This window comes from Scyliorhinus torazame, chromosome 10, assembly GCF_047496885.1.
Source record: "Scyliorhinus torazame isolate Kashiwa2021f chromosome 10, sScyTor2.1, whole genome shotgun sequence".
NCBI lineage: Eukaryota > Metazoa > Chordata > Chondrichthyes > Carcharhiniformes > Scyliorhinidae > Scyliorhinus > Scyliorhinus torazame.
The window spans coordinates 73,607,637-73,634,387 of record NC_092716.1 but is presented as its reverse complement, the minus strand read 5'-3'; the positions used below and the strand labels follow the sequence as shown (position 1 = coordinate 73,634,387).

General features: G+C 43.5%; 2 protein-coding genes across 10 annotated transcripts in view; one reads left to right on the top strand and one right to left on the bottom strand.

The window, feature by feature from the left end:
- fto (FTO alpha-ketoglutarate dependent dioxygenase) overlaps nt 1-12,270 on the bottom strand; it is a 637,435-nt gene extending 625,165 nt beyond the window's left edge. The window contains exon 1 of one of the 3 annotated variants that reach the window (XM_072518266.1): nt 12,102-12,270. In XM_072518266.1, the coding sequence (XP_072374367.1) occupies nt 12,102-12,194 (93 nt within the window). In that variant the 5' untranslated portion in view covers nt 12,195-12,270. The remainder of the gene's footprint in view (nt 1-12,101) is intronic. The other 2 variants (XM_072518265.1, XM_072518264.1) reach the window with 2 other exon arrangements.
- A 392-nt stretch (nt 12,271-12,662) lies between these two features.
- rpgrip1l (RPGRIP1 like) overlaps nt 12,663-26,751 on the top strand; it is a 385,377-nt gene continuing 371,288 nt past the window's right edge. For 5 of the 7 annotated variants that reach the window (XM_072518259.1, XM_072518256.1, XM_072518260.1 and 2 more), the window contains exon 1: nt 12,670-12,749. In XM_072518259.1, coding sequence (XP_072374360.1) covers nt 12,717-12,749 — 33 coding nt within the window. In that variant the 5' untranslated portion in view covers nt 12,670-12,716. Of the gene's footprint in view, nt 12,750-14,897; nt 14,976-26,751 lie in introns of all 7 variants that reach the window. The other 2 variants (XM_072518257.1, XM_072518258.1) reach the window with 2 other exon arrangements.

Here is a 26,751-nt window from a genome sequence, read left to right as displayed (position 1 = left end):
TAGCTGGACAAGATGAGATTCACAGCAGCAACTTGCATTTGAATATAGTAAAACTTACCATGGCACTTCACATGTGTCATCAGACAAAATTGACAGCAAGCCACAAAGGAGATCTTAGATAGTCTAAGAGGCAACCTAAAGTTGGAGAGGTGGAGAAGTTTAGGGAGAGATTTAGGAGCTTAAGAGATAGGCAGCTGAGGGCAATCTCCCAATGGTCGGTGATGGACATCAGGTTGGTGTAACAGAGTTGGAGGACTGCAGAGATCTCAGAGGATTGTAGAGTTGAAGGTGGTTACAAAATAGGGAACCATGAATGAAAATTGGAAAATCAAGGCTCTTGTCAGACTGGGAGGTGCGTAGGAGAGATGAACAAACAGGAATTTTTGAAATTTAAAATATGAGCAGCAGGGTTATGTACGTGCTCAAGTTTCCAGTGTTGAAGATGGAAAGTCATCCAGGAAAGCATTTGTTGTGTCTGTTGCCTGTAGTTTCCCTTTGTCGTACACAGCTGATTTGATTTACTATAGAGCATCTTGAAGATTATGATGAGGTATGGATCTTAAGTGGCCTGTTTGATGCAAGACCTTGAAGGGAACTTTGGTCTGGACACCAGAGGCACTGTCTTATTTAGAATTGGTGAATATCTCCTTCAGAAATCTTGACATGTCTTGCAGTCGGAGATCTTCCTTTCCTTTCAGCAGGATTAGAGTACATAAGGGTCATGGAGTCCAAAGTTGGCTCTATTCACCTGCACCTTGGTTTTTATGGCACAGTCTTAACCAATCTCTGAATCACTGCCAAAAACTGTGTTATTTTCAACTTCATGTGCACGGATTGTATTTCTTCATCCAAACATACGAATAAGGAGTCGTCGGCCACTCTGCCCTCTGGAGTCTGCTTCGCCACTCAATAAGATCATGGCTGATCTGATTGTAACCTCAACTCCACATTCCTGCCTACCCCCAGTAACCTTTAATCTTGTTAATTAAGAATCTATCTAGCACTCCCTTAAAAGTATTCAAAGATTCTGCTTCCGCTGCCTTTTGAGGAAGAGTTCCAAAGACTAACAACGCTCAGAAAAAGATTTTCCTCATCTGTCTTAAATGGGGGCAGCACTGCCGTGCAGTGGTTAGCACTGCTGCCTCACGGCGCCGAGGACCCAGGTTCGAACCTGGGGATGGGTCACTGTCCGTGTGGAGTTTGCACGTTCTCCCCATGTCTGCGTGGGTCTCACCCCCACAACCCAAGATGTGCAGGGTAGGTGGATTGGCCACGCCAAATTGCCCCTTCATTGAGAAAAAAAAGAAATGGGTACTCTAAATTTAAAAAAAAAAATCAGTCTTAAATGAACAGCACATTATTTTTAAAGGATGACCCTCTAGTTCCAAATTCCCCAAGAGGAAACATGCACTACACATCCACCTGTCAGGACACATCCACCAGTCAGGACCCCTCAGGGTCTTGTATGTTTTAATCAAGTCACCTCTTACTTTTCTAAACTCCAGTGAATACAAGCCTAACCTGTACAACCTTTTCTCACAAGACAACCAGCCCTCGCCAGGTATTAGTCTAGTGAACTTTCTCTGAACTGCTTCTAACACTTTTACATATTTCCTTAAATAAGGTGACTTAATACTGTACACCGTATTCCACATGTGGTCTCACCAGTTCCCTGCACAACTGAAGCATAACCTTCCTACGTTGTTGTTTATTGTGAGGTGGGTTGATTACAACATTCTATTAGCTTTGTTAATTACTTGCTATACCTGCATACGAGCGTTTTGTGATTCATGCACTAGGATACTCAAATCCCTCTGAATCTAGAGCTCTGCAATCCCACATTATACACCATTTGCTAGATCTTCGCCCACTTAGTGAACCTATCTTTGCACCTTTTGTAGCCTCATGGCCTCTTCACAATTTACTTTCCTTCTTGTAGTCAGAAAATGTTGTGACCAAAACTCGTGGTTCCTTCATCCAAATCATTTAAGTAAATTGTAAAAGTTGAGGCCAAGCACTGATCCCTGTGGCACTCCACTCACTGCTTTCTACCAACCAGAAAAAAGACCCATTTATGCCAACTCTTGCTGTTAGCTAGCTAATCTTCTATCCATGCCAATATGTTACATGATCTTATGTGTATTACGAGGACAAGCTTGCTATCAGATGCAGCCTGATATAATGCAACTTATTTTTGTGTCCTAAACATTATGCTTGCATGGAACATTTACCATTATGATACGCAAACCTGGCTGGATATCTTATTTTTATTTCAGCTGTTGTTCAGTGTTTCGTGGAGACCTAAATTAAAATAATTTGGACTGAACTTGTCCATTCTAGACTGACTGGAGTAGTTTAGACTGCACATTTCAGTTGAATACAAATTATGAGGCACATAAATTGCAGATCTGGGATTCTAAATGTTGCAGTGTGTCAAGATTGAAGGAACTTGTAAATTATGCATGAAGCACTGTAATTCATAAAAAAGTCCTAATGATCAGCTGACAGAAAAAACTTGGGAGTGCTAACAGAATCCAATGTCATTAAGTCAAATACTCAATTTCTCACACATTTCAAATGACAAAGTAAAGCATCAATCACCCATGTTTGTCAAGATTGTGAAAATATGATGTAGAATACATGAATTTATTCTATATGTTTATTTTACTTCTCCCAGTAACAACTTGACATGCTAAAGGTAATTTAGTGCTTCAGATGGATGTCAATGAATTTTCTAATGAATTGTTGATAAAAGCTGAAGCCCATTCTAAAACAAATCCATACAAATTTAAGATGCAACTTATTTTGCATAGTAGCCACAATGTGTGCCCAAATATTAATGCAAGTTAAATCATAGTCTGATACCGTGGCTTCCTTGACATTGACTTAAGTGTAAAGCTCAAATATTAACACAAATAAAATGTAAAAAGGTAGAGAAAGAAAATGATTACATGAAGGAGAAACAATACATCAGAGTGGAGACTAATAAGAAGGTTACAGGAGACAATCTATTTTTTATTCTATAAGATTATAGGATAATGGATGTAATTTAACATTGGTATTTATCTCAACTGGGGTATTGATCCATTTATTAGACATTCCATTTGGCAAGTGGGGTTTGCAATTAATTTAAAACAAATGCAAAAACCCAGTAATTGTTGTTCCTGTAGATGCCACCTTGTTATGTAATCAACCATGTAGCTTTTGTATCCTATTGGCTTGGGAAAGCATATACGGGTGGCACAGCAGCACAGGGATTAGCACTGTTGCTTCACAGCACCAGGGTCCCAGGTTTGATTCCAGACTTGGGTCACTGTCTGCGCAGAGTCTGCACGTTTTCCCCATGTCTGCGTGGGTTTCCTCCCACAAGTCCCGAAAGACGTGCTGTTAGGTGAATTGGACATTCTGAATTCTCCCTCAGTGTACCCAAACAGGCACCGTAGTGTGGCGACTAGGGGATTTTCACAGTAACTTAATTAGTGATAATGTAAGCCTACTTGTGACAATAATAAAGATTATTAAGCGATGGAGAAAGGAGAGAGCACAGGGTGGGATGGTTGAAATCAAGAGTAATCCTTCATACAATATTTGTTCACTAAAAATAAACACCAGATAGAATGTTTCTTCCTTGGCAGGTCATAATTGGAGGCCATTGATAGAAAATCATCAAGAAATCCAATAGGGAATTCAGAAACGCCTCATTTACCCAAAGAATAGTAGGAATATAGAACTTGCTGCCACAAGTAAAAGTTGAGGTGAATAGCATGGATGGAGTTCAGGGAACGCCAGGCAAGTAATGGAAGGAATAGATGGTTGCGGTGGTATGTTTAGACCAGATAAATTTGAGTAGAGCATAAACATCGGAATGGACGGTCTGTTTTGTGCCACATAAAAGTGAGATGAATGTAGAAATTGATAAATATTATTTCATTTGTGTCAGTAATCTTATTAAAATCTCTGGTTTAAAAGACATGCAGGCAGGGTGTCTGTAATTAAAGAGTCGTAAAAGGTACGGTAATGATTTATTCCAACCATTTGGTTGCGAATAAAAGGCTAATGGAATTGTGTTTTGATTGCTTGAGATTTCCTGGCCTGTCGATCATTTGAGGGGCTGGAGTTTTGTCCTAGCTACACAGGTCATGGAACTTTGTTGGATACAGATGATATGTTTAATGGGAAAAGCCAGGTCTGTCTGTAGTTTTGCAGTCTGTTCTCGGATTTTAAGTTGAACAGCAGTTTTGGCAAATGCTGTTAGGTTGAGCAGTGTACTTGAAAGGAACTCTCTCCAAACATCTCTGCACAGCTAAGCAAGTAACCTGTTTTAACTTTATTTATAAAAGTGGTATTTGGCATTTGAACTTTACTAAGTTGCTTTATTGGAATTTGTGGCAGGAGTAGATAGTACATTCAAGTTTTTTTCTTTTGTTTAAGAACTGTTAACTGATAATTGTAAAGCAATTTCTTTGATGGTAATGTGGTTAATTTTGTACTTAAAATATACCTACTGGACTGTCTTCACTCCTGGAGTGAAGTACACTTACCTCAGTTTTACAAATTAAAATTGCTTGGGGTTCTCGTCCAATACCCAACAAAATCAAATTGGGTCTGGTGGAAATGTAGAAACCAAGTAGGCCCCAAATGCACAGGCTTTCATCTTTCCTCTGGATATAGCCTACAAGGTCGAGAGGGGAGTGCAGACTCCAGTTTAAGTCTGTACCTCCTAAAAACTAGGTTATACAGCAAAGAAAGGTAAACTTTCGGTTTAGAAGCTGGAATGTGAGGACGATATGCCCTAGTATGAATGACCCAAATGCCACAGCCAGTGTACACAAGATGACCCTGATTTACCACTAGATACACAAGCTTGGTGATGATATTGTTGCTCTACAAGAAACCAGGTTAGTTGATACAGGGGAGGATAATTATACTTTTTACTCACATGGGAAGAGCACTGAAGACCACTGTGGGTTTTGAAGTGAGCCTAGTGGCAACCTCGGAGTGCCTTCATCACCCATCGACTGTCAGCTGATGGAGGTGTGCCTACACACCAATTTTAAATGCCAGGATGTCAAACGTAGAGGATTTCTACGATTGCCTAGGTGACATTCAAGGAGCATTCCAAATGGTAAGAGACTATTCATTCTGGGTGACTTCAGTGTATGTCAGGCCAGATAACGATTCATGGCAAACATGCTTCGGTTGTCATGATATTGGATGATGGACAACTTCTTTTGTGCCCTGAATGAACTCTGTAATAACACCTTGGCACCAATTAGACCTGATCATCACATGTGATCTGTCCAATATTCTCTGCACGGTTATTGCAACAATTGCTATCCAAAAGAAATGCCAATGCCGGTATTGATAATGCTTGGAAGTGAATAAGCTCAATCATCTGCGACCAACAGCTGTATCACTTAGGAAAAGGCGGAACCTGCTCCATGGACTGCCTTGAGACCTCAGGGGAGATTGATTACATCTGCCATTGATGTAAAAGACAAAGCTTATGTGGTACACAACGTTTAGCAGTATATGCACGACCTGAAATTAGTCAAGTCAGCCATGCAAACGATAGGGAGAAACTGCACAAATAAAATAATGGATCAAGTTACATCAAGAAATCCAAACTGACAGTGAAAATCTACAAGCTATGTATGAAGGGATTAAGAGGGTGCTTGGTCTGATAAACATCAAACTTTTCTATACTTCAGGCCCCCAAAGTCGGCAGATGAAGCATTCACTGACAGACAAATAGATGTTCCACTAGGCTGAACACTGCTGTGAGCTAGCCATCTTCCAGTCTCCACTTGAAGCTCTCCCAGTTTCCTGTCGTGGGTGAGTTAGACAAAGATCCTTCATCACTTGACTAGAGACGGATGATCAATCGATCGCTTAGCAAACAGAAAGGCACCCAGTAAGGGTGGAATTCCAGCCAAACTGCTGAAACACAGCAAGTCCAATTTATTGCCACAACTTCATGACCTCCTTCTTCGTTGGAAAGCAGTGCCCATTTCACAGGATATGCATGATGCAAAAATCATACCATAGAGACAAAGAGGAGGAAACTGCAACAGCTGCAGGAGAATCTCGCTCCTTAGCATCATGAGGATAGCCTTTGCAGGGTCATACACTCAGTCTGCAAGTAACCGTATCTGGAGGAACAATGCGGTTTGTTCTGGCAGATCGACTGTGGACATGATCTTCTCCATAGCCCAACTACAACAGAAGTGCAGAGAACAGGGTTTTATAGATCTCACCAGGCATTTGACATCAGCTGAGCAGGACTGTTCAAGGATTTGGGGAAATTTGGATGCCCACCAAAGCTCTTCAGTCTTTTCCACTCCTTCCATGACAATATGCACTGCACAATTTGATTGTTCCAGTTCCAGTGGTTTCAGAGCAAACAATGGAATAAAACAGGGCTGTCCCCCAGATGCCACACTGTTTGGCATATTCTTTGCGATGCTCCTAACCTTCAGCTTCCCTGTAGTTATGGAGTCTACTTGCATTCTGGGTAAGGCGACAAGCTAAAGCAAAGACAAAACATACACGTCCTTATCAGAGAATTCCTCTCCTTGTTGATGCTGCTGCACTAGTTGCCCACAAGGAAACTCAGTTACAAAGGCTCATGGACGGTTTCTCCCATCCAGTAACATGTTCTTCCTGACTACAAGCATCAATAACATTTTGGTCATGAGACAATGTGCTGCAACTCTGCCTCTCATCACATTACTAATACCCGGCTAGAAGCAGTTAGAAAATTCTGCTACCTCGGGTCCATAGTGACAGACAACCTGTCCCTTGATGCAGAACTGACACATGCTTAATGTTAGCACCTTTCCCTTCAGCCGACTCATGATGCACGCACAGAATATATTAAGGTGACCCTTAGAACAAAGTTGATGGTTGATAAGACATGTGCTCTCAGCATCCTCACTGAATTGCTGTGAAATATGGATACAACATGAATAAAAATATAAATCTGTATGGTACAAATCCTCAAGGAAAAGTATAGAAACGAAAACCTTATGACCATAAACTAAATAATGGTTGAGTTGAAACATATAATGCATTCAGATACTTGGTTATATAAAACGAGTTGATTTTCTTGCATGCTTGAGTCGCATGGTGATTATGGAGGAGGAAGATCATTCAGCATATTAATTCATTTGTTAAAAATGATCATTGGTGTCTGCGTGGTTTTCACCCCCACAACTCAAAAGATGTGCAGGTTAGATGGATTGGCAACACTAAATTGCCCCTTAATTGGAAAAAATAATTGGGTACTCTAAATTTATTTTAAAAAATGATTGTTGAATCCCGTACTGCAATTATAAACTCTCAGAAATAAATGGTGTTTATCCCAGGCTTTTAAAAGGATATTCAAAAATGTCAATACTCTTCTGATAATCAAGCAGCTAGTGCCAGCCTCCAACAGGATCTGAACTACACCAGACTCTGACTGACATATGACAGGTAAAAGTTTCTCCTGCTACGGATAGCCACCTGTAATACAAAATAAAAAGCACATCCCCATCCCTTTCACCTTCAATGACATAACCATCAACACCCTGAGAGTCACCACTGACCAGAGGCCCAACCAATCGTACCATCACTATTAGAACAAGGAAGTTACTCTGCAATGAATGTCTCAGCTCTGAACACCTCAATCTTCCTCCATCAATAATGCTTATTAAATATTCACATTTGCCTAAATAGATGCTTGATTTCATCTGGAATGTAGGCATTTGTGATCAGTGCCTACACTGCCTGGTTAAATATTCACCACGGCAACACTTATGCTTGCAGAATGCACGAGCCATATGATGCACTGAAAAAACTTATCAAATTTCAAAAGTACCTCTCAGCCCTGTGTGCAATACCACCAAGGACAAGTGCAGCTAGGTTGTGGGAACACCATCGTAACTTGGAAGAATACCACTGTTGCTTTATCCCTACCAGGGTAAAATACTGGAATTTGCAACCTAACATAATTGGGGAAGCACCATTACCATAAGAATCACAACAGTTCAAGACAGCACCAATTTCTCAGAACAAAAAAAAAGCATAGAATCACAAAATAGAACACAGGAGGCCATTCAGCCCATTAGCGGTGTTCGTTCTTTTGCATTTAAATTCAATGGGTCCCACTTTTCTGCAATTTCTTTCTCCTCTTTATTTAGTTTCCTTTTGAACCTGCATCCATCAGCTTATCAGGCATTGCATTCTAAATTTTATTTGTTGTGTAGGTCTGTTCTTATGTCACCTCTGCTTCTTTTACTTCCAAGTAATTTGGAAGTTTCTATTTTTTCTATCTGAACTCTTGATTTTAATCTCCTCTTGGTCTTCTCAGCTCAAGAGAACAAAAAACTTTTCCAGACTATCCACGTAACTGCAATCCCTCAGCCATGGAAATACTTAATTAAATATCTCTGCACTCTATTTAAAGCCTTTGCAACCTTCTAAAGTTTGGTGCCCAAATTGGACACAATACTCCATCTGAGGATGCACTTGCGTTTTTGTGCATTAGCTGCTTTGTTAACCTGTCCTTTCACCTTTAAAGATTCTTGCGCAAGGACCACCTATCTCCACACCATCTCTCTTCTTACACCACTTTTAGTATTGTATCCCCATTATTCTTACCAAAAGGTATCAACTCACTTGTTTTTCTACTGGAATTCCATTTGCCATGTGTTCACCGATTCGATCTGCTTTTCTTAATATGTCCCTTTCATGATCTTCCTCAGTTTTTACTACATTTACAAATTTCATGTCATCAGCAAACTATTTTATTGAAATATTTTAATTAAAGATTTTCCATTTTACAATAAATTTCATAACCAAACCTACATTACCAGCAGATGTTACATAAAACCCCACCAACCATACACACCTCATCCAAAAAAAAAGAGAAACAAAAAAGAAACAAACCCCAAACCTTCTCGCCTCCCCAAAATCAACTGACGGTGACTAATGGGTGGAGGAGGAGACCTCCATTCAGCAGAACTCAAATAGATGATTGGCACAAATAGGGGCCATCCTCGATATGGTCCCAGCCTGAATTGTATCATTAAGCGAACATGGGCTGGTTTAGCACACTGGGCTAAATCGCTGGCTTTTAAAGCAGACCAAGGCAGGCCAGCAGCACGGTTCAATTCCCGTACCAGCCTCCCCGAACAGGCGCCGGAATGCGGCAACTAGGGGTTTTTCACAGTAACTTCATTGAAGTCTACTTGTGACAATAAGCGATTTTCTTTTCATTTCATGCGCTTCTCCTACATGTCGCCACCGGATATTGCAAAATAGAAATAAGAGTATAATTTAAACTTTTCTTTTCCCCATTTGAGGATTTTACACTAATTATAATTACACTTTGAAAGTGTGTTGCATTGTTAAGACGACATCCAACTAGACTGTGGGAAGTCTTACACAACATTATGTGCCTTAACGAAAGGCAGTTAATGTTTCCCATTTCAAACTTTTAAGTTTAAATGAGTGGGAACAATATAGGAATGCATTACAAATTAGATAAATGTTGAGTCAGGGGGTACTTTAAAAAAAAAGAGAAACGTATGGTGTTGGGGGGGGCGGTGAGAGAGACAATACTAAATGGGAATCAGGGCTCCTACTACTTTCAATTTAATTTTTGAATTCAGTATTGAAATCGGACTACAAACTATAAATTGAATTCACTGAGGCAGTTCAGGAAGTACAATTAAGTGCACATATCAAGACTCTTGCAATATTTTACATGTCTACATTAATTGTGTACGAAGATAAGGACAACACAAGTGAGGTTAACATTACTGAAATTGAAGAAAAGCCTAGGGGTTATTGAACTCTGTGTCCAGCTAATGCAATGCAGCAAAAAAAAAAAAAAAAAGCTGTAAGCAAAATTATACAGAACATAAATCAAAGAAAGTCAGGCATTCTGATCAGACTCCATCTTGAGTTCTGGTCATTGCGTCAAGAGATATTCAAGCTCTGGAAACAGAGCCGTGACATTGGTCTCTAATGTAGAAGACAGAGTTATCTTAAAAGAGTGAAGGAAGTTGAGCTTTTCAGTCATGAAGCGATTCTGAGATAGCTTCTGATGAGAGCACATGGTGTAGAAAGACAAAACTAGTATCACTGCTGAAACTAAATAGTGGCACTCAAGGCAACAACAGATTCAAATGAATAAATCTAGGACTTTATGTCAAGAACTTCAACACAAAAATGTTTAAAACAACACAGGAAATAAACTTCCAACTAGGTTGGTGGGGGGCAAAAACAAATTATCAAAGAAACATTTCGAGCTCCAATGGTCAAAACTATATGGTGATTTGGATGGATCGATCGTTTTCCTCATCCATGTCTCCCTTGTGACTAAAGGCTTGATGATATGCGACTCGACAAGAATGCAAGATCAAAGTTATTGCCTCAAAAAATTATTGATCGTGTAAAAATGCTACCAGCACTTTGCTGCCAGAGCCACACAGTAATTTCATTGTCGAACAAATCTTTAAATTTTGTAGAGCTGTCAACAAGCATCAGGCAAGGTGCTTTGAAAAAGTAGTCGACTGATAATAAATTTCTGCTGCAGAACAAATACAAAGTCACTGACATTTTTAATAGATGCAAAGCCAATTTTGCTAATTCGGCTTTAGGTATAATTTTTGCCCATGCTAAATCACTGCATTTACAGATTATTTCATCACCATCTTGTGCTGTACAGGACTTCACATACTTTCACAATTTAATCAAGATCCCATTTATACCAATACTTCAATCAAAATATACTAGGATTCACAAAATTTGCTCAAGACTCAAATGAATTAATATATCAGAAATAACATCCTGAGCTAAATAAAGAAATGGAGAAGGTCACTGGCAAAATCTCAGAATTCAAGTCGGCGACCCTTCTGAAAGCCTACTTTAGAATAATAGCCAACGGCTGTAATTCCACCCACAATACCACTGGAATCAATCAACATAGTTGCAAATTCAGAGGTATGGAACAGTCAAGGACTGCATTGATGGAAAAAATTAGATGTTCTGACGATCTTAAAAGTTATCACTAGAAGTGCGTTTTAATAGAAATTATTTAAGCTTGGTGGCTTAATTCACCACGTGAGGTCTGTACAACTTCATAAACAACAAGAACCACAAAAAATGATATCAGATATATTCAGAGGGAACAGTGTGGTTGTGGTTACACAGCAGCAATCAAATGGCGAGGAAAAGAGAAGTGCCAGAAATATTCAGATCTGGCAGCATCTGCAAAGAACATTTCAGTCTTTCCAGATACCACTACAGCTAATATCTCCTAAATTTTACATCACATTTCCAGCATTCACAGTATTTTGCTTGTGGCTCAGTTGGTGTGGGGATGCTGTTAGAAGTAGTAACTGGATTACAGTAATTTATTGGTAACTCACAAGCACCAGGCTTTGAGTGCTGCTTTAGTCAAAGAGCACCTTCTGGTTTAAAAGCAAAACACAATGCTGGAAATCTGAAAGAAAAACAGAAAATGCTGGGTAAACTCAGCAAGTCTGGAAGCATCTGTGGAGGCAGAAACAAGAGTTAAGATAAAAATTACCATAGATCCAAAACGTTAACTCTGGTTCTCTCCACAGATGCTGCCAGGCGTTCTGAGTAAGTTTACCTTGTGGTTTAGTTGGTAGGGTGAAAGAAAGTGTGGGTTTCGACTCAATAGTAGTCATAGGCACGATTCAAGTCCTCGTGTTCAATGTAGCACAGTTTAGTAAAACACAATTTAATGAAGATTATTTTGACAACTTGTCCTTATGCACAGGCCTTGCAATCCAGGTGGCCTTCAAAAAACATCCTAATTTGAGGGGACTGACAGCTATCCCTTTGAACATTTCCCCCCGCGAGTCCTCGCCCTGTTGGCACAAGGTTATTGTACCACTAATTTCCACATGGTTTGACGTGTAAACACATGGCTGAGGTGCTGGCTCTAAGCGGTTTGTCCCTGTGCTTAGGCCCGGCGCCTTGCTCCTTACTCTTGGGGCATCCAACAAGGCACACGCACACCTGCCGGGGACACGAGACAAAAACACAAGAGGCCGCGGGTACTGCGCGCTCGGGGGCTGTACCTTGCTCTCTTTCGCTCGATCGCATTTACCGAACCTTTTCATCCTCGACTCCTGTCCTATTGCAGTCAACATAAACACGCTCACCATACACATCCCAACATACACCGCGATTGACGCACCCTCCCCCCAACTCCACTCTCTAGACTCGGGGAAACTTCCAACCGCCCCCCTAAACCCGTGTCCTCGCGCTGCTAAACGATGCCCAACGGCACAGCGCGCTCCACAACACATCGCGACCAGCCGCATGACAAACATTCTAAACAACACTGCCAAGCTCTGCTTGCAACGAAACGGCCCCCCCCCCGGGGCATCTTGTGCAAGCGACCAATCATCCAGCGCCTGAGCCTGACTGACACTGCTCCCCGCCAGTCCAGAGCGACGTCAGGTCATTAAAGGCTAAACCAATCCCCTGACGCTAAAGCTATCCAATTGGGTCCGGCGAGGTCCTGTCCGCGCGGGGCACTCTGGGAGTTGTAGTCCGCCCCAGACATAGGGGTTTTCTGCTTTGCAGACGAGCCGGGGCAAACTGGAACCATCATGCCTCATGCTCGGGAACCAGCCGCCAGCGGGACGGAACCGGAAATGGATATACGCTAGCAACTGTCGTTGAGGTAAATGAACCCGCAATTGACTTGTCGATTGCATTCGGTAAGTTTAATGACGCGCGTTTTTTTTAAACAACTGGTAGGTAAAGTGAATCTGAAACGGGTGTAATTGGAGTTTGCTGCAAGGTATCGTCAGCAAACGTTTATTTTCATTGAGGTTCAGGTTAATGACGATCTCTCCGCTCTATTTTGATCATCTCCATTGTTGATGTCTGCACTGGACACGCCGGTTCAAGGGCATATGCAGTCATTATCAACGTTTTATAGATCATAGAATATACAGTGCAAAAGGAGGCCATTCAGCCCATCGAGTCTGCACCGACCCACTTAAGCCCTCACTTCCACCCTATCCCCCTAACCTAATTACCCCTTCTAACCTTTTTGGACACTAATGAAATGAAAATCGCTTATTGTCACAAGTAGGCTTCAAATGAAGTTACTGTGAAAAGCCCCTAGTCGCGGTGCCTGTTCGGGGAGGCTGTTATGGGAATTGAACCGTGCTGCTGGCCTGCCTTGTCTGCTTTCAAAGCCAGCAATTTAGCCCTGTGCAGGGCAATTTAGCATAGCCAATCCACCAAACCTGCACGCCTTTGTACTGTGGGAGGAAACCAGAGCACCCGGAGGAAACCCATGCAGACATGGGGAGAACGTGCAGACTCCGCACAGACAGTGACCCAACCGGGAATCGAACCTGGGACCTTGGTGCTGTGAAGCCACAGTGCTAACCACTATACTGCCGTGGTGCATATTGTTATTACTCGTCCTTTACAGGCTGGAAAGTAAAGCATCATCAATTATGTTCTGTGAAATGGACGAAGTGCCTAATTTGAAGGACAAATATTAATAGAATAGTTGTATGGGTGTAATGGAAACTTGGCTTTGGTGTCACACAGCGTGAATAAATAACATATCATATCAAATGTGGAGATATATTTTCTTCTATAGTCAAGTCGAAAAGTAGACCACGCCAGTATACAACTTACACAATGTCCCAAGATGCTTCACAGGGAGTATTATAAAATAGAATTCAACAACCAGTCACATAAAAGATTAATGGTTTACTTTATTGTTATTATTTCATGGGATCCCTGACAAGTGCAGCATTTGATATGACCATCCCTAATTGCCCTTGAGACGATGTTGAGCCACCTTCTTGAACCACTGCAGTTCATTTGGTAGAGAAACAGGCATAACATTGCAGGAAGGGAGTTCCAATATTTTGATCCCATGATAGCGAAGGAATGGTGATATAATTCCAAGTCAGGCTGATGTGTCACCTAGAGGTGGTGGTGCATCCATGCATCTGCTGCCCTTGTCCGATAGTAAGGTGCCTTTTGTTTTTTAACAAACAATTTTATTGAGGTATTTTTTGGCATTGTAAACAGTTACAGATTACAGAAATATGCAAACATCAACGGAAAACAAACACTTCAACCAAACCATAGTGCACATAACCGCTACTCTCCCATAAACACTACCCGTCTCTTTATCCCTCCTACTCCACTCTTCCCCCCCCCCCCCCCCCCCGCTACGTTCAATATCCCGCGAAGAAGTCGATGAATGGTTGCCACCTTCGGGCGAACCCCACTACAGATCCCCTCAAGGCGAACTTGATTTTTTTCCATACCCAGAAAACTCTACATGTCCGAAAGCCATAGTTCGGTCTTCGGGGGTTTTGAGTCCCTCCATGCCAGCAGTATTTGTCGCAGGGCTATCAGGGAAGCAAAGGCCAGAACATCGGCCTCTTTCTCCTCCTGGACTCCCGGGTCTTCCGAAACCCCGAAAATTGCCACCTCTGGACTCATCGCCACCCTTGTTTTCAGTACCCGGGACATGACACCCGCAAATCCCTCCCAGTACCCCCTAAGCGTAGGGCATGCCCAAAACATGTGAACGTGGTTTGCTGGTCCTCCCACGCATCTAGCGCACTTGTCCTCTACCCCAAAGAATTTGCTCATCCAAGCCACCGTCATGTGGGCCCGGTGAACAACGTTAAACTGAATCAGGCTGAGCCTGGCACATGTTGCGGTTGAGTTTACCCTACTCAGGGCTTCCGCCCATACCCCATCCTCCATCTCCCCGCCGAGTTCCTCCTCCCATTTGAGTTTCCGTTCCTCCGTCTGGGACACTTTCCCCTTCATGAGCACCTTGTAAATATCCAAAACTCTACCCTCTCTTCCTTCTCCTCTAGAGACTATTCTGTCCTGGATCCCTATTGGCGGGAGGCGTGGGAAGGATGGGACCTGTCTGCGTATAAAGTCCCGCACCTGTAAGTACCTAAAGTCATATCCCCTTACAAGCCCAAATTTATCCTCCAAAGCCCTCAAGCTCGCAAAGCTCCCCCCCAGGAACATATCGCCCACCCTCCTCACCCCCGCCCGCCGCCATGTTCGAAATCCACCATCCATGTTCCCGGAGACGAATCGATGGTTATCACATATTGGAGCCCAGACCGACGCACCCACCTCTCCTACATGTTTCCTCCACTGGCCCCATATCCGCAGGGCCGCCCCCACTACCGGGCTGGTGGAGTACCTGGCCGGCGACAACGATAGGGGAGCCGTGACCAGGGCTGCCAAGCTGGTGCCCCTGCACGAAGCCGCCTCCACCCGCTCCCAAATAGACACCGTACCCACCATCCATTTCCTTATCATGGCTCTGTTAGCCGCCCAGTAATAGTTGATCAGATTCGGCAATGCCAGTCCCCCCTCGCTGCGGTTCCTTTCAAGCATCGCCTTCCTCACCCACGGGGATTTTCCCGCCCAGATAAAGCTCATAATGATTTTGCTGGTCCTTTTGAAGAAGGACCACGCGATAAAGATCGGGAGGCACTGAAAAATGAACAGGAATCTTGGGAGCATTGTCATCTTTACCGTCTGCACCCTCCCCACAAGTGATAGCGGGAGTGCATCCCATCTCCGAAACTCCCTCTTCATTTGTTCCACCACTCTAGTCACATTTAACTTATGTAACCTGCCCCAGTCTCGTGCCATCTGTATCCCCAAGTATCGGAAACTTTCCCCAACAAGCTTAAATGGCAGCCCCTTCAGCTTGTTCTCCTGGCCCCTTGCCTGCATTACAAACATCTCACTCTTGGTCATATATAATTTGTACCCTGAGAACCGGCCAAACTTTCTCAATGTTTCCAGTATATTGTCCATCCCGGCCAGTGGGTCCGACAAGTACCGGAGCAGGTCATCCGCATAGAGAGAGACCTTGTGCTCCATCCCTCCGCCCCCCCTTGTCATTCCCTTCCACCCCTTTGCAGCTCTCAGAGCAATCGCCAACGGTTCTATAGCCAGCGCGAACAGCAACTGGGAGAGTGGGCATCCCTGTCTGGTCCCGCGATGTAGTCTGAAATAGTCTGATGTTGTCCTGTTTGTCCTTACACTAGCTTTTGGGGCCTGGTACAATAGTCTGACCCAATTAACCAGTCCCTCTCCGAACCCAAACCGTCCGAGTACCTCCCACTCCACCCGGTCAAAGGCCTTCTCTGCGTCCATTGCCACCACTACCTCCACCTCCTTGCCCGTCGGGGCATCATAACCACATTAAGCAATCTTCTCAAATTGGCTGACAGCTGTCTGCCTTTAACGAACCCTGTTTGGTCGTCCCCAATCACCTCCGGTACACAGTCCTCAATTCTAATCGTCAGGAGCTTGGCGTCCATATTAATCAGGGAGATTGGCTTGTATGACCCGCAGGATTCCGGGTCTTTGTCCCACTTTAATATCAGCAAGATGATGGCTTCGACATCGTCGGAGGTAGGGTCCCTCTGTCCCTCGCCTCATTAAAAACCCTGGTTTGGAATGTGCCTTTGAAGGAACCTTGCTTAATTGCTGCTGTGCACCTTGTATACATTGCACACTGCTGCCACCATACATTGTTAGTGGATGGTGTGCTGATCAATTAGGCTGGTTTGTCTTCGATAGTGGTGACTTTCTAATAAGTGGTAAGTGGTGAGGATTCCACCACAATCCTGACTTGTGCCTTGCAGTTGGTGGACAAGCTTTGCAAGTTAGTAGGTGAATGATCTGCCTCTGATCTGCTCTAGTGGCCACAGCATTTAATAGCTGTTCTTTGTTCAGTTTCTGGTCAATGGTGATATCCAGGCTGGTGACAGTAGGGGATTCAGCAATGGCAATGCCATTGAATGTTAATGGAAGATGCTTATATTTTCTCTTGTTGTAAATGGTCATTGCCCGGTACTTGTGTAGCATGAATGTTAGTCGTCACTTTTCAGCCCACATGTGAATGTTGCACCGGTCTTGCTGAATATTGGTACGAACTGATTCAGAATCTGTGGAGTTTAAAATGATACTGAACAGTATGCAGTTATCAGTGAACATCAGTAACATCCTCTCAGCATCTACCCTGTCAAGCCCCCTTACCATCTTATGTCTTTTAGTAGATCACTATCAAGAGAGATTGGATAGGCTGGGGTTGTTTTCCTTGGAGCAGAGATGACTGAGGGGGAACCTCATTGAGGTGTATAAGATTATGAGGGGCATAGATAGGGTGGACAAGAAGGAAATTGTCCCCTTCGTGATCGGGTCAATAACCAGGGGCGTAGATATAAGGTCAGGGGCAGTAAGTTTAGAGGGGATGTGAGGAAAAACATTTTCACCCAGAGGGTGGTTGGAATTTGGAACTCACTGCCTGAAAGGCTTATAAGGCAGGAACCCTCACAACATTTAAGAAGTATTTAGATGAGCGCTTGAAACACATTGCATACAAGGCTTTGGGCCAAGTGCTGGGAAATAGGATTAGAATAGAAGGTTGCTTAATGGCTGCGCAGACACGATGTGATGAAGGGCCTCTTTCCATGTTGTAAAACTATGAGATTACCTCCCGTTCTTCTAAACTCCAATGAGGATAAGCCCAAACTGTTCAACCTTATAAGATAACTCCTTCATCCCAAGAGTCAGCTCAGTGAACCTTCTCTGAACTCCTTCCAATGTAACTTTGTCCCTTAAGAAGGGTGACCAGAATTGTACAATACTCTCGGTGTAGTCCCAACAATGCCCTGTATAATTGTAACAACATTTCCCCACATTTATTTTCCATCTCCCTTGAAATAAAGGCCTATGTTCTTTTTGCTCTCCTAATTACTTGTGGTACGTTGTTGGAATCTTTAATTTGATGGAATCTTAACCTGCCGAACTACGCCAAGTTTGGGGGAAGCTTAGTTGATGAATCAAAGTCCTGGCGCACTACGACAAGTTGAAAGATTTGTAATATTTCTGGACTACGCCAAGTGTTGGATTCCTAGTATTATTCGACTGTGTAAAGTTGAAGGAATTTATATTATTTCTACTATTTGGTTACCAGTAGCACTTTGCGATTACTGGGACTCAGCAGAAATTTGCAGTTAAAACTTCTCAGGTGCCAAAAAGAATAGTTTTATTTGTCTTCTATTGATTACAATTTGAAAGTCATTTAAAAGGCAATTCGTAGACAATTCGAAGCTTTAAGAGAATTACAGCCATTATCTTTTTGCTTAGGCAGACAGCTCGAAAGTAACTTTTAAAAGGTCAAAGTCTGGAAATGAAACATGAAGAGAGAGAGAGCTAACCTTCAGCTAAACTCAAACTCAAAGTCAAAGACAGACTGACAGAATCAAAAAAATCAAAGACTGAACCCCCAAAAGACAACCTAAATTAACAGACAGACTAAGAGAATTAAAGACAGACAATTAAGGACAGACTAACAAACTTACAGAAAGACTATTAAGGACAAAACTACATCACTGACACAGACTAACGCCCCGAAAAAGACACCTAAAATGGCGGGCGGAAACTTTTCAGTTATACACTTTCATATCTGTCTTAAGTCATCTAATCACACCCCAATATAATCCTAATTGGTTTGGGTTAGACTCAAACACATTTGATTTGATGGCAAGCCGTCCATCTTCAATGTGCAACATTAGCTTTTAATTGTTTCATGTCTGCATGTTATGGAATGTGATATTCTGCTAAATCTTTACCAACAAAAACTGGTCTTCTGCTGACTTAGCTGTTATCTGCATTGTGAACAATGGTGCCTTCATGTTGCTATGGTGCCTGCTTCGTCCTTGATCTGATTACTGGTACAGCTTGTGTTTTAATGTCATACTGACTTTGAAAATATGCATTTGCCAGAACAACGGACCTCAGTAAAAGTGAATTATGCTGTATAAATGGGTATTTAAAACTGGGGCTTAATATTTATGCTTAAACAGCTATCTTTTACCTATATTATTTGTATTAGAAATACCTGGCTTCTACATACGTGCATGCTGATGTTTTATGATTCATGTGCAAAGACACTCAGATCCCTCTGTACTACATACAGCATTCTACAATCACTCTTCATTTCCATAGAAAATAGGAGCAGTAGTAGGCCATTTGCCCCTTCGAGCCTGCTCTACCATTCAACATGATCATGGCTAATCCTCAGTCTCAACGCCAAACTCCAGCGCTCTCCCCGTATCCCTTGACACCCTTAGTCAAAACAATCTGTTGCCTTCTTAAATATATTCAGTGATTTGGCCCCCACGGCCTTCTGTGGTAGAGAATTCCATAGGTTCACCACCCTCTAAGTGAAGAAATGTGTCCTCATCTCAGTCTTAAATAACGTACCCCATATGCTGAGACTGACCCTTTGTCTAAACCCTCCAGTCAGAGGAAACAACATCCCTGAATTCAGCCTTTCTAGCCCTGTCAGAATCCTATACATTTCAATTTGATCCCCTCTCATTCTTCGAAACTCCAGTGAATACAGGCCGAGCCGATCCAATCCTGCTATCCTAGGAATCAGTTTGGCAAACCTTTGTTGCACTCCCACTATGGCAAGTATATCCTTTCTTAGATAAGCAGACCAAAACTGCACACAATACCCCAGATGTGGTCTCACCATGGCCTTATGCAGCTGCAGTAAGACATCTTGTTCCTGTTCTCGAGTCCTCCTGCAATGAAGGCCAACATACCGTTTGCCTTCCTAACTCCTTGCTGTACCTGCGTGCTTGTTTTCAGCGACTGGTGTCTTGGGACACTCAGACTCCTTTGCACATCACCATTTAAATAATACTCTGTCATTCTGTTTTTCCATTCGAAGTGGATAATTTTGCATTTATTCACGTTATACTGCATCTGCCACGTATTAGCTCACTCACTCAACTTGAAGCCATTTAATATCCTACTCATCACTTACATTCCTCCAAGTTTTGTGTCATCAGCAAACTTGGAAATATAACTTTTGGTTCCTGATCCAAATCATTGATGTATACTGTGAATAACTGGGGCCGAGCACTGATCCCTGCGGGACCTCACTAGTCCCTGCTTACCACTTTGAAAAAGACCCATTTATTCCTCCTCTCTGTTTACTGTCTGATAACCAATTCTCAATCCATGCCAATATATGACCCCCAATCCCATGCATTGTAATTTTACACTCTTCTGCGGTCTTTATCAAGAACTTTCTGAAAATCCAAATACACCACATCCATTGGTTCTCCCCTATCTATTCTCCTAACTACATCCTCAAAAAACTTTAGTAGGTTTGTCAAACATGAGGTCTCTTTCATAAATTCATGTTGACTTTGTCTAAACCCATTGATGTTTTCTAAATGACCTGTTATCGCATCCTTTATAATAGATTCTAGCATTTTCCCTATTATTGATGTTAGGCTAACCTGTTTCTCCCTCCTTCCATTTTTAAATAGAGGGGTTACATTTGAGACCCTCCAATCTGCCAGGACTATTCCAGAATCTACAGAATTTTGGAAGATGAGAACCAACACACCACTATTTCCATGGCCACCTCCTTTAATACCCTGGGATGTTGTTTATCAGGCCCCGGTGATTTAAATAATATTCTGCTTTTCAATTCTTCCAGCCACAGTAGACAAGCTGATAATGTACCACATTAATCTCCATCTGCCTGATTTTTTGCCCACTCATTTAACCTATCTATTCCTTTACTTCACTTTGTAACCTCCTCACAACCTTTCCTATCTATCTTCGTATCATCAACAAATTTGGCTACAATACAGTCAGTCTGTTAATCCATGTCATAGACTCCATTTGTTCTAGTTTGCCATCCTGAAAATGACCCAAGTACTACTTATTTGTACCCCCTGATCAAATTGCAGCTCGATAGCTGGATTCCCTAAGGAATACCTCGCAATCTTTGCCATGCAGAAATTTGCATGGCTAAGGATTGGGAATCGCTTCCTGATTTGCGCTCCCAGTGTGAGCGCAAATCTGGTGCAATTCAGCTCCGGCTAGAAAACATAGCTCTTAACTGATTTTTAAAAGCATGACTGCCCCATGTAGCTTTTCAGAAGTTCAAGTCCTTTTCTAAATAAGAGGTGGTGTTTATGTTGATTTCATATACCGTGTTGTGGGTTAACACCGCTAATGTTGACCTAGTGGTTAGCATTGTGGTTGGCACTGCTTCCGGCCTTTGGTGATTCTCTGTGTGAAGTTTGCGTGAACCCAGATAGCGGAGGCTAAGCGTAAGTGGGAGGATGAGCTGGGTAAGGAGCTAGAGGTGGGTCTGTGGGAGGAGACTCTTGAGTAGAGTCAACACGCCCTCATCATGTGCCAAGCTCAGCCTGATACAATTCAAGGTGGTCCACCGGGCACATGACTGTGGTGTAGATGAGCAGGCTTTTGGAAGGGGTGGAGGACAGGTGTGGGTGGTATGCGGGAGGGCCCGCAAACTATGTCCACATGTTTTGGGCATGTCCAAAGCTTGGGGGATTCTGGCAGGGATTTGCCGATGTCCTGTCCATGGTATTAAAGACTAGGGTGGCACCGAGTTCAGAGGTGGCGATTTTTGGTGTGTCGAAAGACCCGGGAATCCAGGGGGCAAGAGAGGTTGATGTTTTGGCCTTTGCCTCCTTGGTAGCCCGGAGACGGATCGAGCCCCTGAAATCGTGGGTATCGGTTAGCGACATGGCAGGGTTTCTCAGGTTCGCCCTAAGAGGATCAACGTTCAGGTTCATCCGGAGGTGGCAGCCGTTTATCGACTTCTTCGGGGAAAGTAAGATACAATAAGGGAGGGGGGGGTTAGGGAATGAGGGGGGTAGGGCAAGATAGTCTAGTCTAGTTTAGGCAAGATCAGCAAGTGGAGGAGGTGGGACAGGGGAACTGTGTGTGTCAGCCATGTTGGCTGGGTGTGGTTGTTGGTTTGGGGGGGTTATTTACCGAGTTATGTTTGCGTTTGTGATTGTTATAAAATCATAAACGCCTTAATAAAATGTTTTTTTTTAAACAAAGAAATATAACTTTGGTTAGATTATGAAATATCTCCTTAAATGTCGGCCACTGCATTCTCACTGCTGTACCTTTTAACCTATTTTCCAGTCCATATGCTTCAGTGTATTAAATATAATGTTTTCATTTTGTTTGTTAAATCAGGGCTGAAGTAATTTAACCTGTGATGTAATTCTTTCTTTCCAAAAATGTAGCCTTTTATAGGTTGCTAGCATATGTTGGGAACTCAGTCAAAAGTGCCAAAGAAACAACCCATCTCAGCCTCCTCCAAGTCCCATACATCACAGGTGCCAACCTTTAGCCAATTCAATTCACTCTACGTGATATCAACAAATGGCTGCAGGCACAATATGCAGCAATGGCTCTAGCCCTGGCAACATCTTGCAGTAGTACTGAAGACTTGTACTCCAGAACTAACCCAGACCCTAGTCAAGGTGTTCCAGTATGGCTACAACACTGGCAGCTACCCGACAATGTGGAAAATAATTTGGAAGTAATTTGCATCCACAGAAAACAGGGAAAACTGGAGAAGGGGGTGTAGATAGCCTGGGTCACATTGTGATCCAAAAAGACGAGGTGTTGGGTGTCTTAAAAAATATTAAGGTAGATAAGTCCCCAGGGCCGGATGGGATCTACCCCAGAATACTGAAGGAGGCTGGAGAGGAAATTGCTGAGGCCTTGACAGAAATCTTTGGATCCTCGCTGTCTTCAGGGGATGTCCCGGAGGACTGGAGAATAGCCAATGTTGTTCCTCTGTTTAAGAAGGGTAGCAAGGATAATCCCGGGAACTACAGGCCGGTGAGCCTTACTTCAGTGGTAGGGAAATTACTGGAGAGAATTCTTCGAGACAGGATCTACTCCCATTTGGAAGCAAATGGACGTATTAGTGAGAGGCAGCACGGTTTTGTGAAGGGGAGGTCGTGTCTCACTAACTTGATAGAGTTTTTCGAGGAGGTCACTAAGATGATTGATGCAGGTAGGGCAGTAGATGTTGTCTATATGGACTTCAGTAAGGCCTTTGACAAGGTCCCTCATGGTAGACTAGTACAAAAGGTGAAGTCACACGGGATCAGGGGTGAACTGGCAAGGTGGATACTGAACTGGCTAGGCCATAGAAGGCAGAGGGTAGCAATGGAGGGATGCTTTTCTAATTGGAGGGCTGTGACCAGTGGTGTTCCACAGAGATCAGTGCTGGTACCTTTGCTCTTTGTAGTATATATAAATGATTTGGAGGAAAATGTAACTGGTCTGATTAGTAAGTTTGGAGACGACACAAAGGTTGGTGGAATTGCGGATAGCGATGAGGACTGTCTGAGGATACAGCAGGATTTAGATTGTCTGGAGACTTGGACGGAGAGATGGCAGATGGAGTTTAATCCGGACAAATGTGAGGTAATGCATTTTGGAAGGGCTAATGCAGGTAGGGAATATACAGTGAATGGTAGAACCCTCAAGAGTATTGAAAGTCAAAGAGATCTAGGAGTACAGGTCCACAGGTCATTGAAAGGGGCAACACAGGTGGAGAAGGTAGTCAAGAAGGCATACGGCATGCTTGCCTTCATTGGCCGGGGCATTGAGTATAAGAATTGGCAAGTCATGTTGCAGCTGTATAGAACCTTAGTTAGGCCACACTTGGAGTATAGTGTTCAATTCTGGTCGCCACACTACCAGAAGGATGTGGAGGCTTTAGAGAGGGTGCAGAAGAGATTTACCAGAATGTTGCCTGGTATGGAGGGCATAAGCTATGAGGAGCGATTGAATAAACTCGGTTTGTTCTCACAGGAACGAAGGAGGTTGAGGGGCGACCTGATAGAGGTATACAAAATTATGAGGGGCATAGACAGAGTGGATAGTCAGAGGCTTTTCCCCAGGGTAGAGGGGTCAATTACTAGGGGGCATAGGTTTAAGGTGAGAGGGGCAAAGTTTAGAGTAGATGTACGAGGCAAGTTTTTTACGCAGAGGGTAGTGGGTGCCTGGAACTCACTACCGGAGGAGGTAGTGGAAGCAGGGACGATAGGGACATTTAAGGGGCATCTTGACAAATATATGAATAGGATGGGAATAGAAGGATACGGACCCAGGAAGTGTAGAAGATTGTAGTTTAGTCGGGCAGTATGGTCGGCACGGGCTTGGAGGGCCGAAGGGCCTGTTCCTGTGCTGTACATTTCTTTGTTCTTTGTTGTTGTTTTGTTGTTGTTGAAAATCCAATCTGACCAATTGTCGCCCCATGAGTCTACTGTTGATAGTCAGCCAAATGAGGGAAAGTGTTGCTCATGGTGTTATCAAGCAGCAGGTACACGACAATAACTTCTCACTGATACTCAGTTTGGATTTTGCAAGGGCCATTGTCTCCTGGCCTTTTTACAGCCGGGAGGTGAGATGAAAGTGTCAGCCCTTGACAACAATACTGCACTGACCAAGTGTGGCTTCAAGGAGTTCTAGCAAAATTTAAGTCATTGGGAGTTGTTAGGGGGCTGGTGGGAACCCCACCGGCTAGAGTCATAACTACACAAAGGAAAATGGTTGAGTTTGGTGGAGGTCAATCATCTGAGGCGGAGGACATTGCTAAAGGAATTTCTGGGAATTGTGTCCCAGGCACCTTAAGCTGCTTCATCTGTGATCTTCCTTCCATCATATGTTCTGAAATGGAGACAATGGCTGACAATTGCTTAGCTTTCAGTACCATTGTGATTCCTCAGATACTAAAATGTCTGTCCCCATGTGCAGAAAGATCTGGATAACATTGAGGCTTAGACTGATGTGTGGTGTGAATGATACTTGCCGCATAAGTGCCTAGCAATGATCATCTCAAACAAGAGAAATTCCAACCATTTCCCCCTTGACATTCAACTACTGTCGCTGAATCTTACACTAGCAACATCCTGGGGGTTTCTACTGACCAGAAACTAAACTGAACTGGCTATATAAATACAGTGGCTACAAGAGCAGGATAGAGGCTAGGAACTCTGCAGGAAGTAATTCACCTCCTGACTCCCCAAAAACTCCACCATCTGCAAAGCACAAATCAGAAGTGTGATGGAATACTCTCCACTTGTTTGGATGCGTGCAACTCCAACAAATTTCAGGTAACATAAAATTGTAGTATAACCGTCTGGTGCATGTAGGGTTAACATGGGACTGAGTACCGTACCACCCACACATTGATGCAAGAGAACACATGACCCACACCTAGGAGTCACTCAAGTGTTGGACAGAATAGTGTGCACAAGCAAGCAGAGACAGCTCTTAGTCTGAACCCTTTACTGTGTATATGGATGTAGTTCTTGTCATAATAAATACGTACAGTTAACAGTTAAGACTTTGAGCTCAGTTCAAGGATGTTACAAGGTGGAGGCCAGGAAAGCATTGGAATAGTCATGTCTAGGGCACCGATAAGCATTTTAGCAACAGATGTGTTGAGGTGGGACGGAGACAATTTTTAAAAATTTGCTCATGGGATAAGGTGGTTTCTACAGAGCTGATGTAGATGGCTTTAGTGATGGATTTGGTATGAATATGTTTGAGATATGGAAAAGCATCAATATAGTTAAGAGAATCAAAAATACAATTATAGAACTGCAATAATGCAATTTTAAAAACTGGTGATACATTTGATTGCAGCCCTTTGGATAATGATATACATTCTTAAATGGATATACATTCTACTCGACTGTCCCATCATCTTTAAATATTGTAAAAGAGATAGAGGGCTTGATTCTCCGTCCCGCCATTCTGGTGCGGAGTGCCACCAGGTTTCTCCGTCTTGCCGGCCGGCCAGTGGGGTTTCCCATCGTGGGCAGCCCCACGCTGTCGGACAACCCGCACAACGGAGAATCCGACAGTGGAGAATCCAAGGCCGCTTTTTAATCCTGTATTTAAAACTTTAATGAAAAGCATCCTTAGAGAAAACAATGGGGTGGATTCTCCCTACCCCGACGCCGAAATCGTGGCTGGCGCCGAGGCGGAGAATCCATTTCCCCGCACGATTCTCCGGCGCCACATATCACCCAACTTCAGCCATTGCTGCAGGCCCGCCCCGCTATTCTCCGCCCCCGACTGGCCGAAGTCCCGACAGCGTGGATCTAACATGGTCCTGCCGGTCGGGATACTAGCCTGGCGGCTGCGGACTCAGTCCAGATCGGAGGGCAGGGGGGGCCTTATTCGCAGCCGGGCAATTTTTGGGGGGTGGTCAGGGTCGGGTGCGCGGCCGATCGGGGGCACTATGTTCAGGGTCCAGCTCCGCGGTCCAAGTCCTCCATGAAATACAGCACGGGCGCTGCTGTGCACATGCTCGGCCTTCGACCTGGAAGCATGGGGGCCCGTATCTGCAGCAAAAGCTGCTAGTTTTACGCTGGTTCACTGCTAGCCCCCTGCAGGGCTCGGAATATGTGGCCCTTTCACGCCAGTTTTTCTAGCGTGAAAGTCCACAGTTTTTACGACGGTGTGGGGAATAGTCCCAAAAACAGAGAATACAGCCCAATCTCTTTATCTTGGATCATTTTGTGTTAACAGTGCTGTAGTAGGGCAGCACGGTGGCGCAGTGGTAGCACTGCAGTCTCATGGCACCGAGGTCCCAGGTTCGATCCCGGTTCTGGGTCACTGTCCATGTGGAGTTTGCACATTCTCCCCGTGTTTGCTTGGGTTTCGCCCCCACAACCCAAAGATGTGTAGGGTAGGTGGATTGGCCACGCTAAATTGCCCCTTAATTGGAAAAAATTATTTGGGTATTCTAAATTTTTTAAAAAAACAGTGATGTAGAATTTGGAGCTGAATTTTCACCCC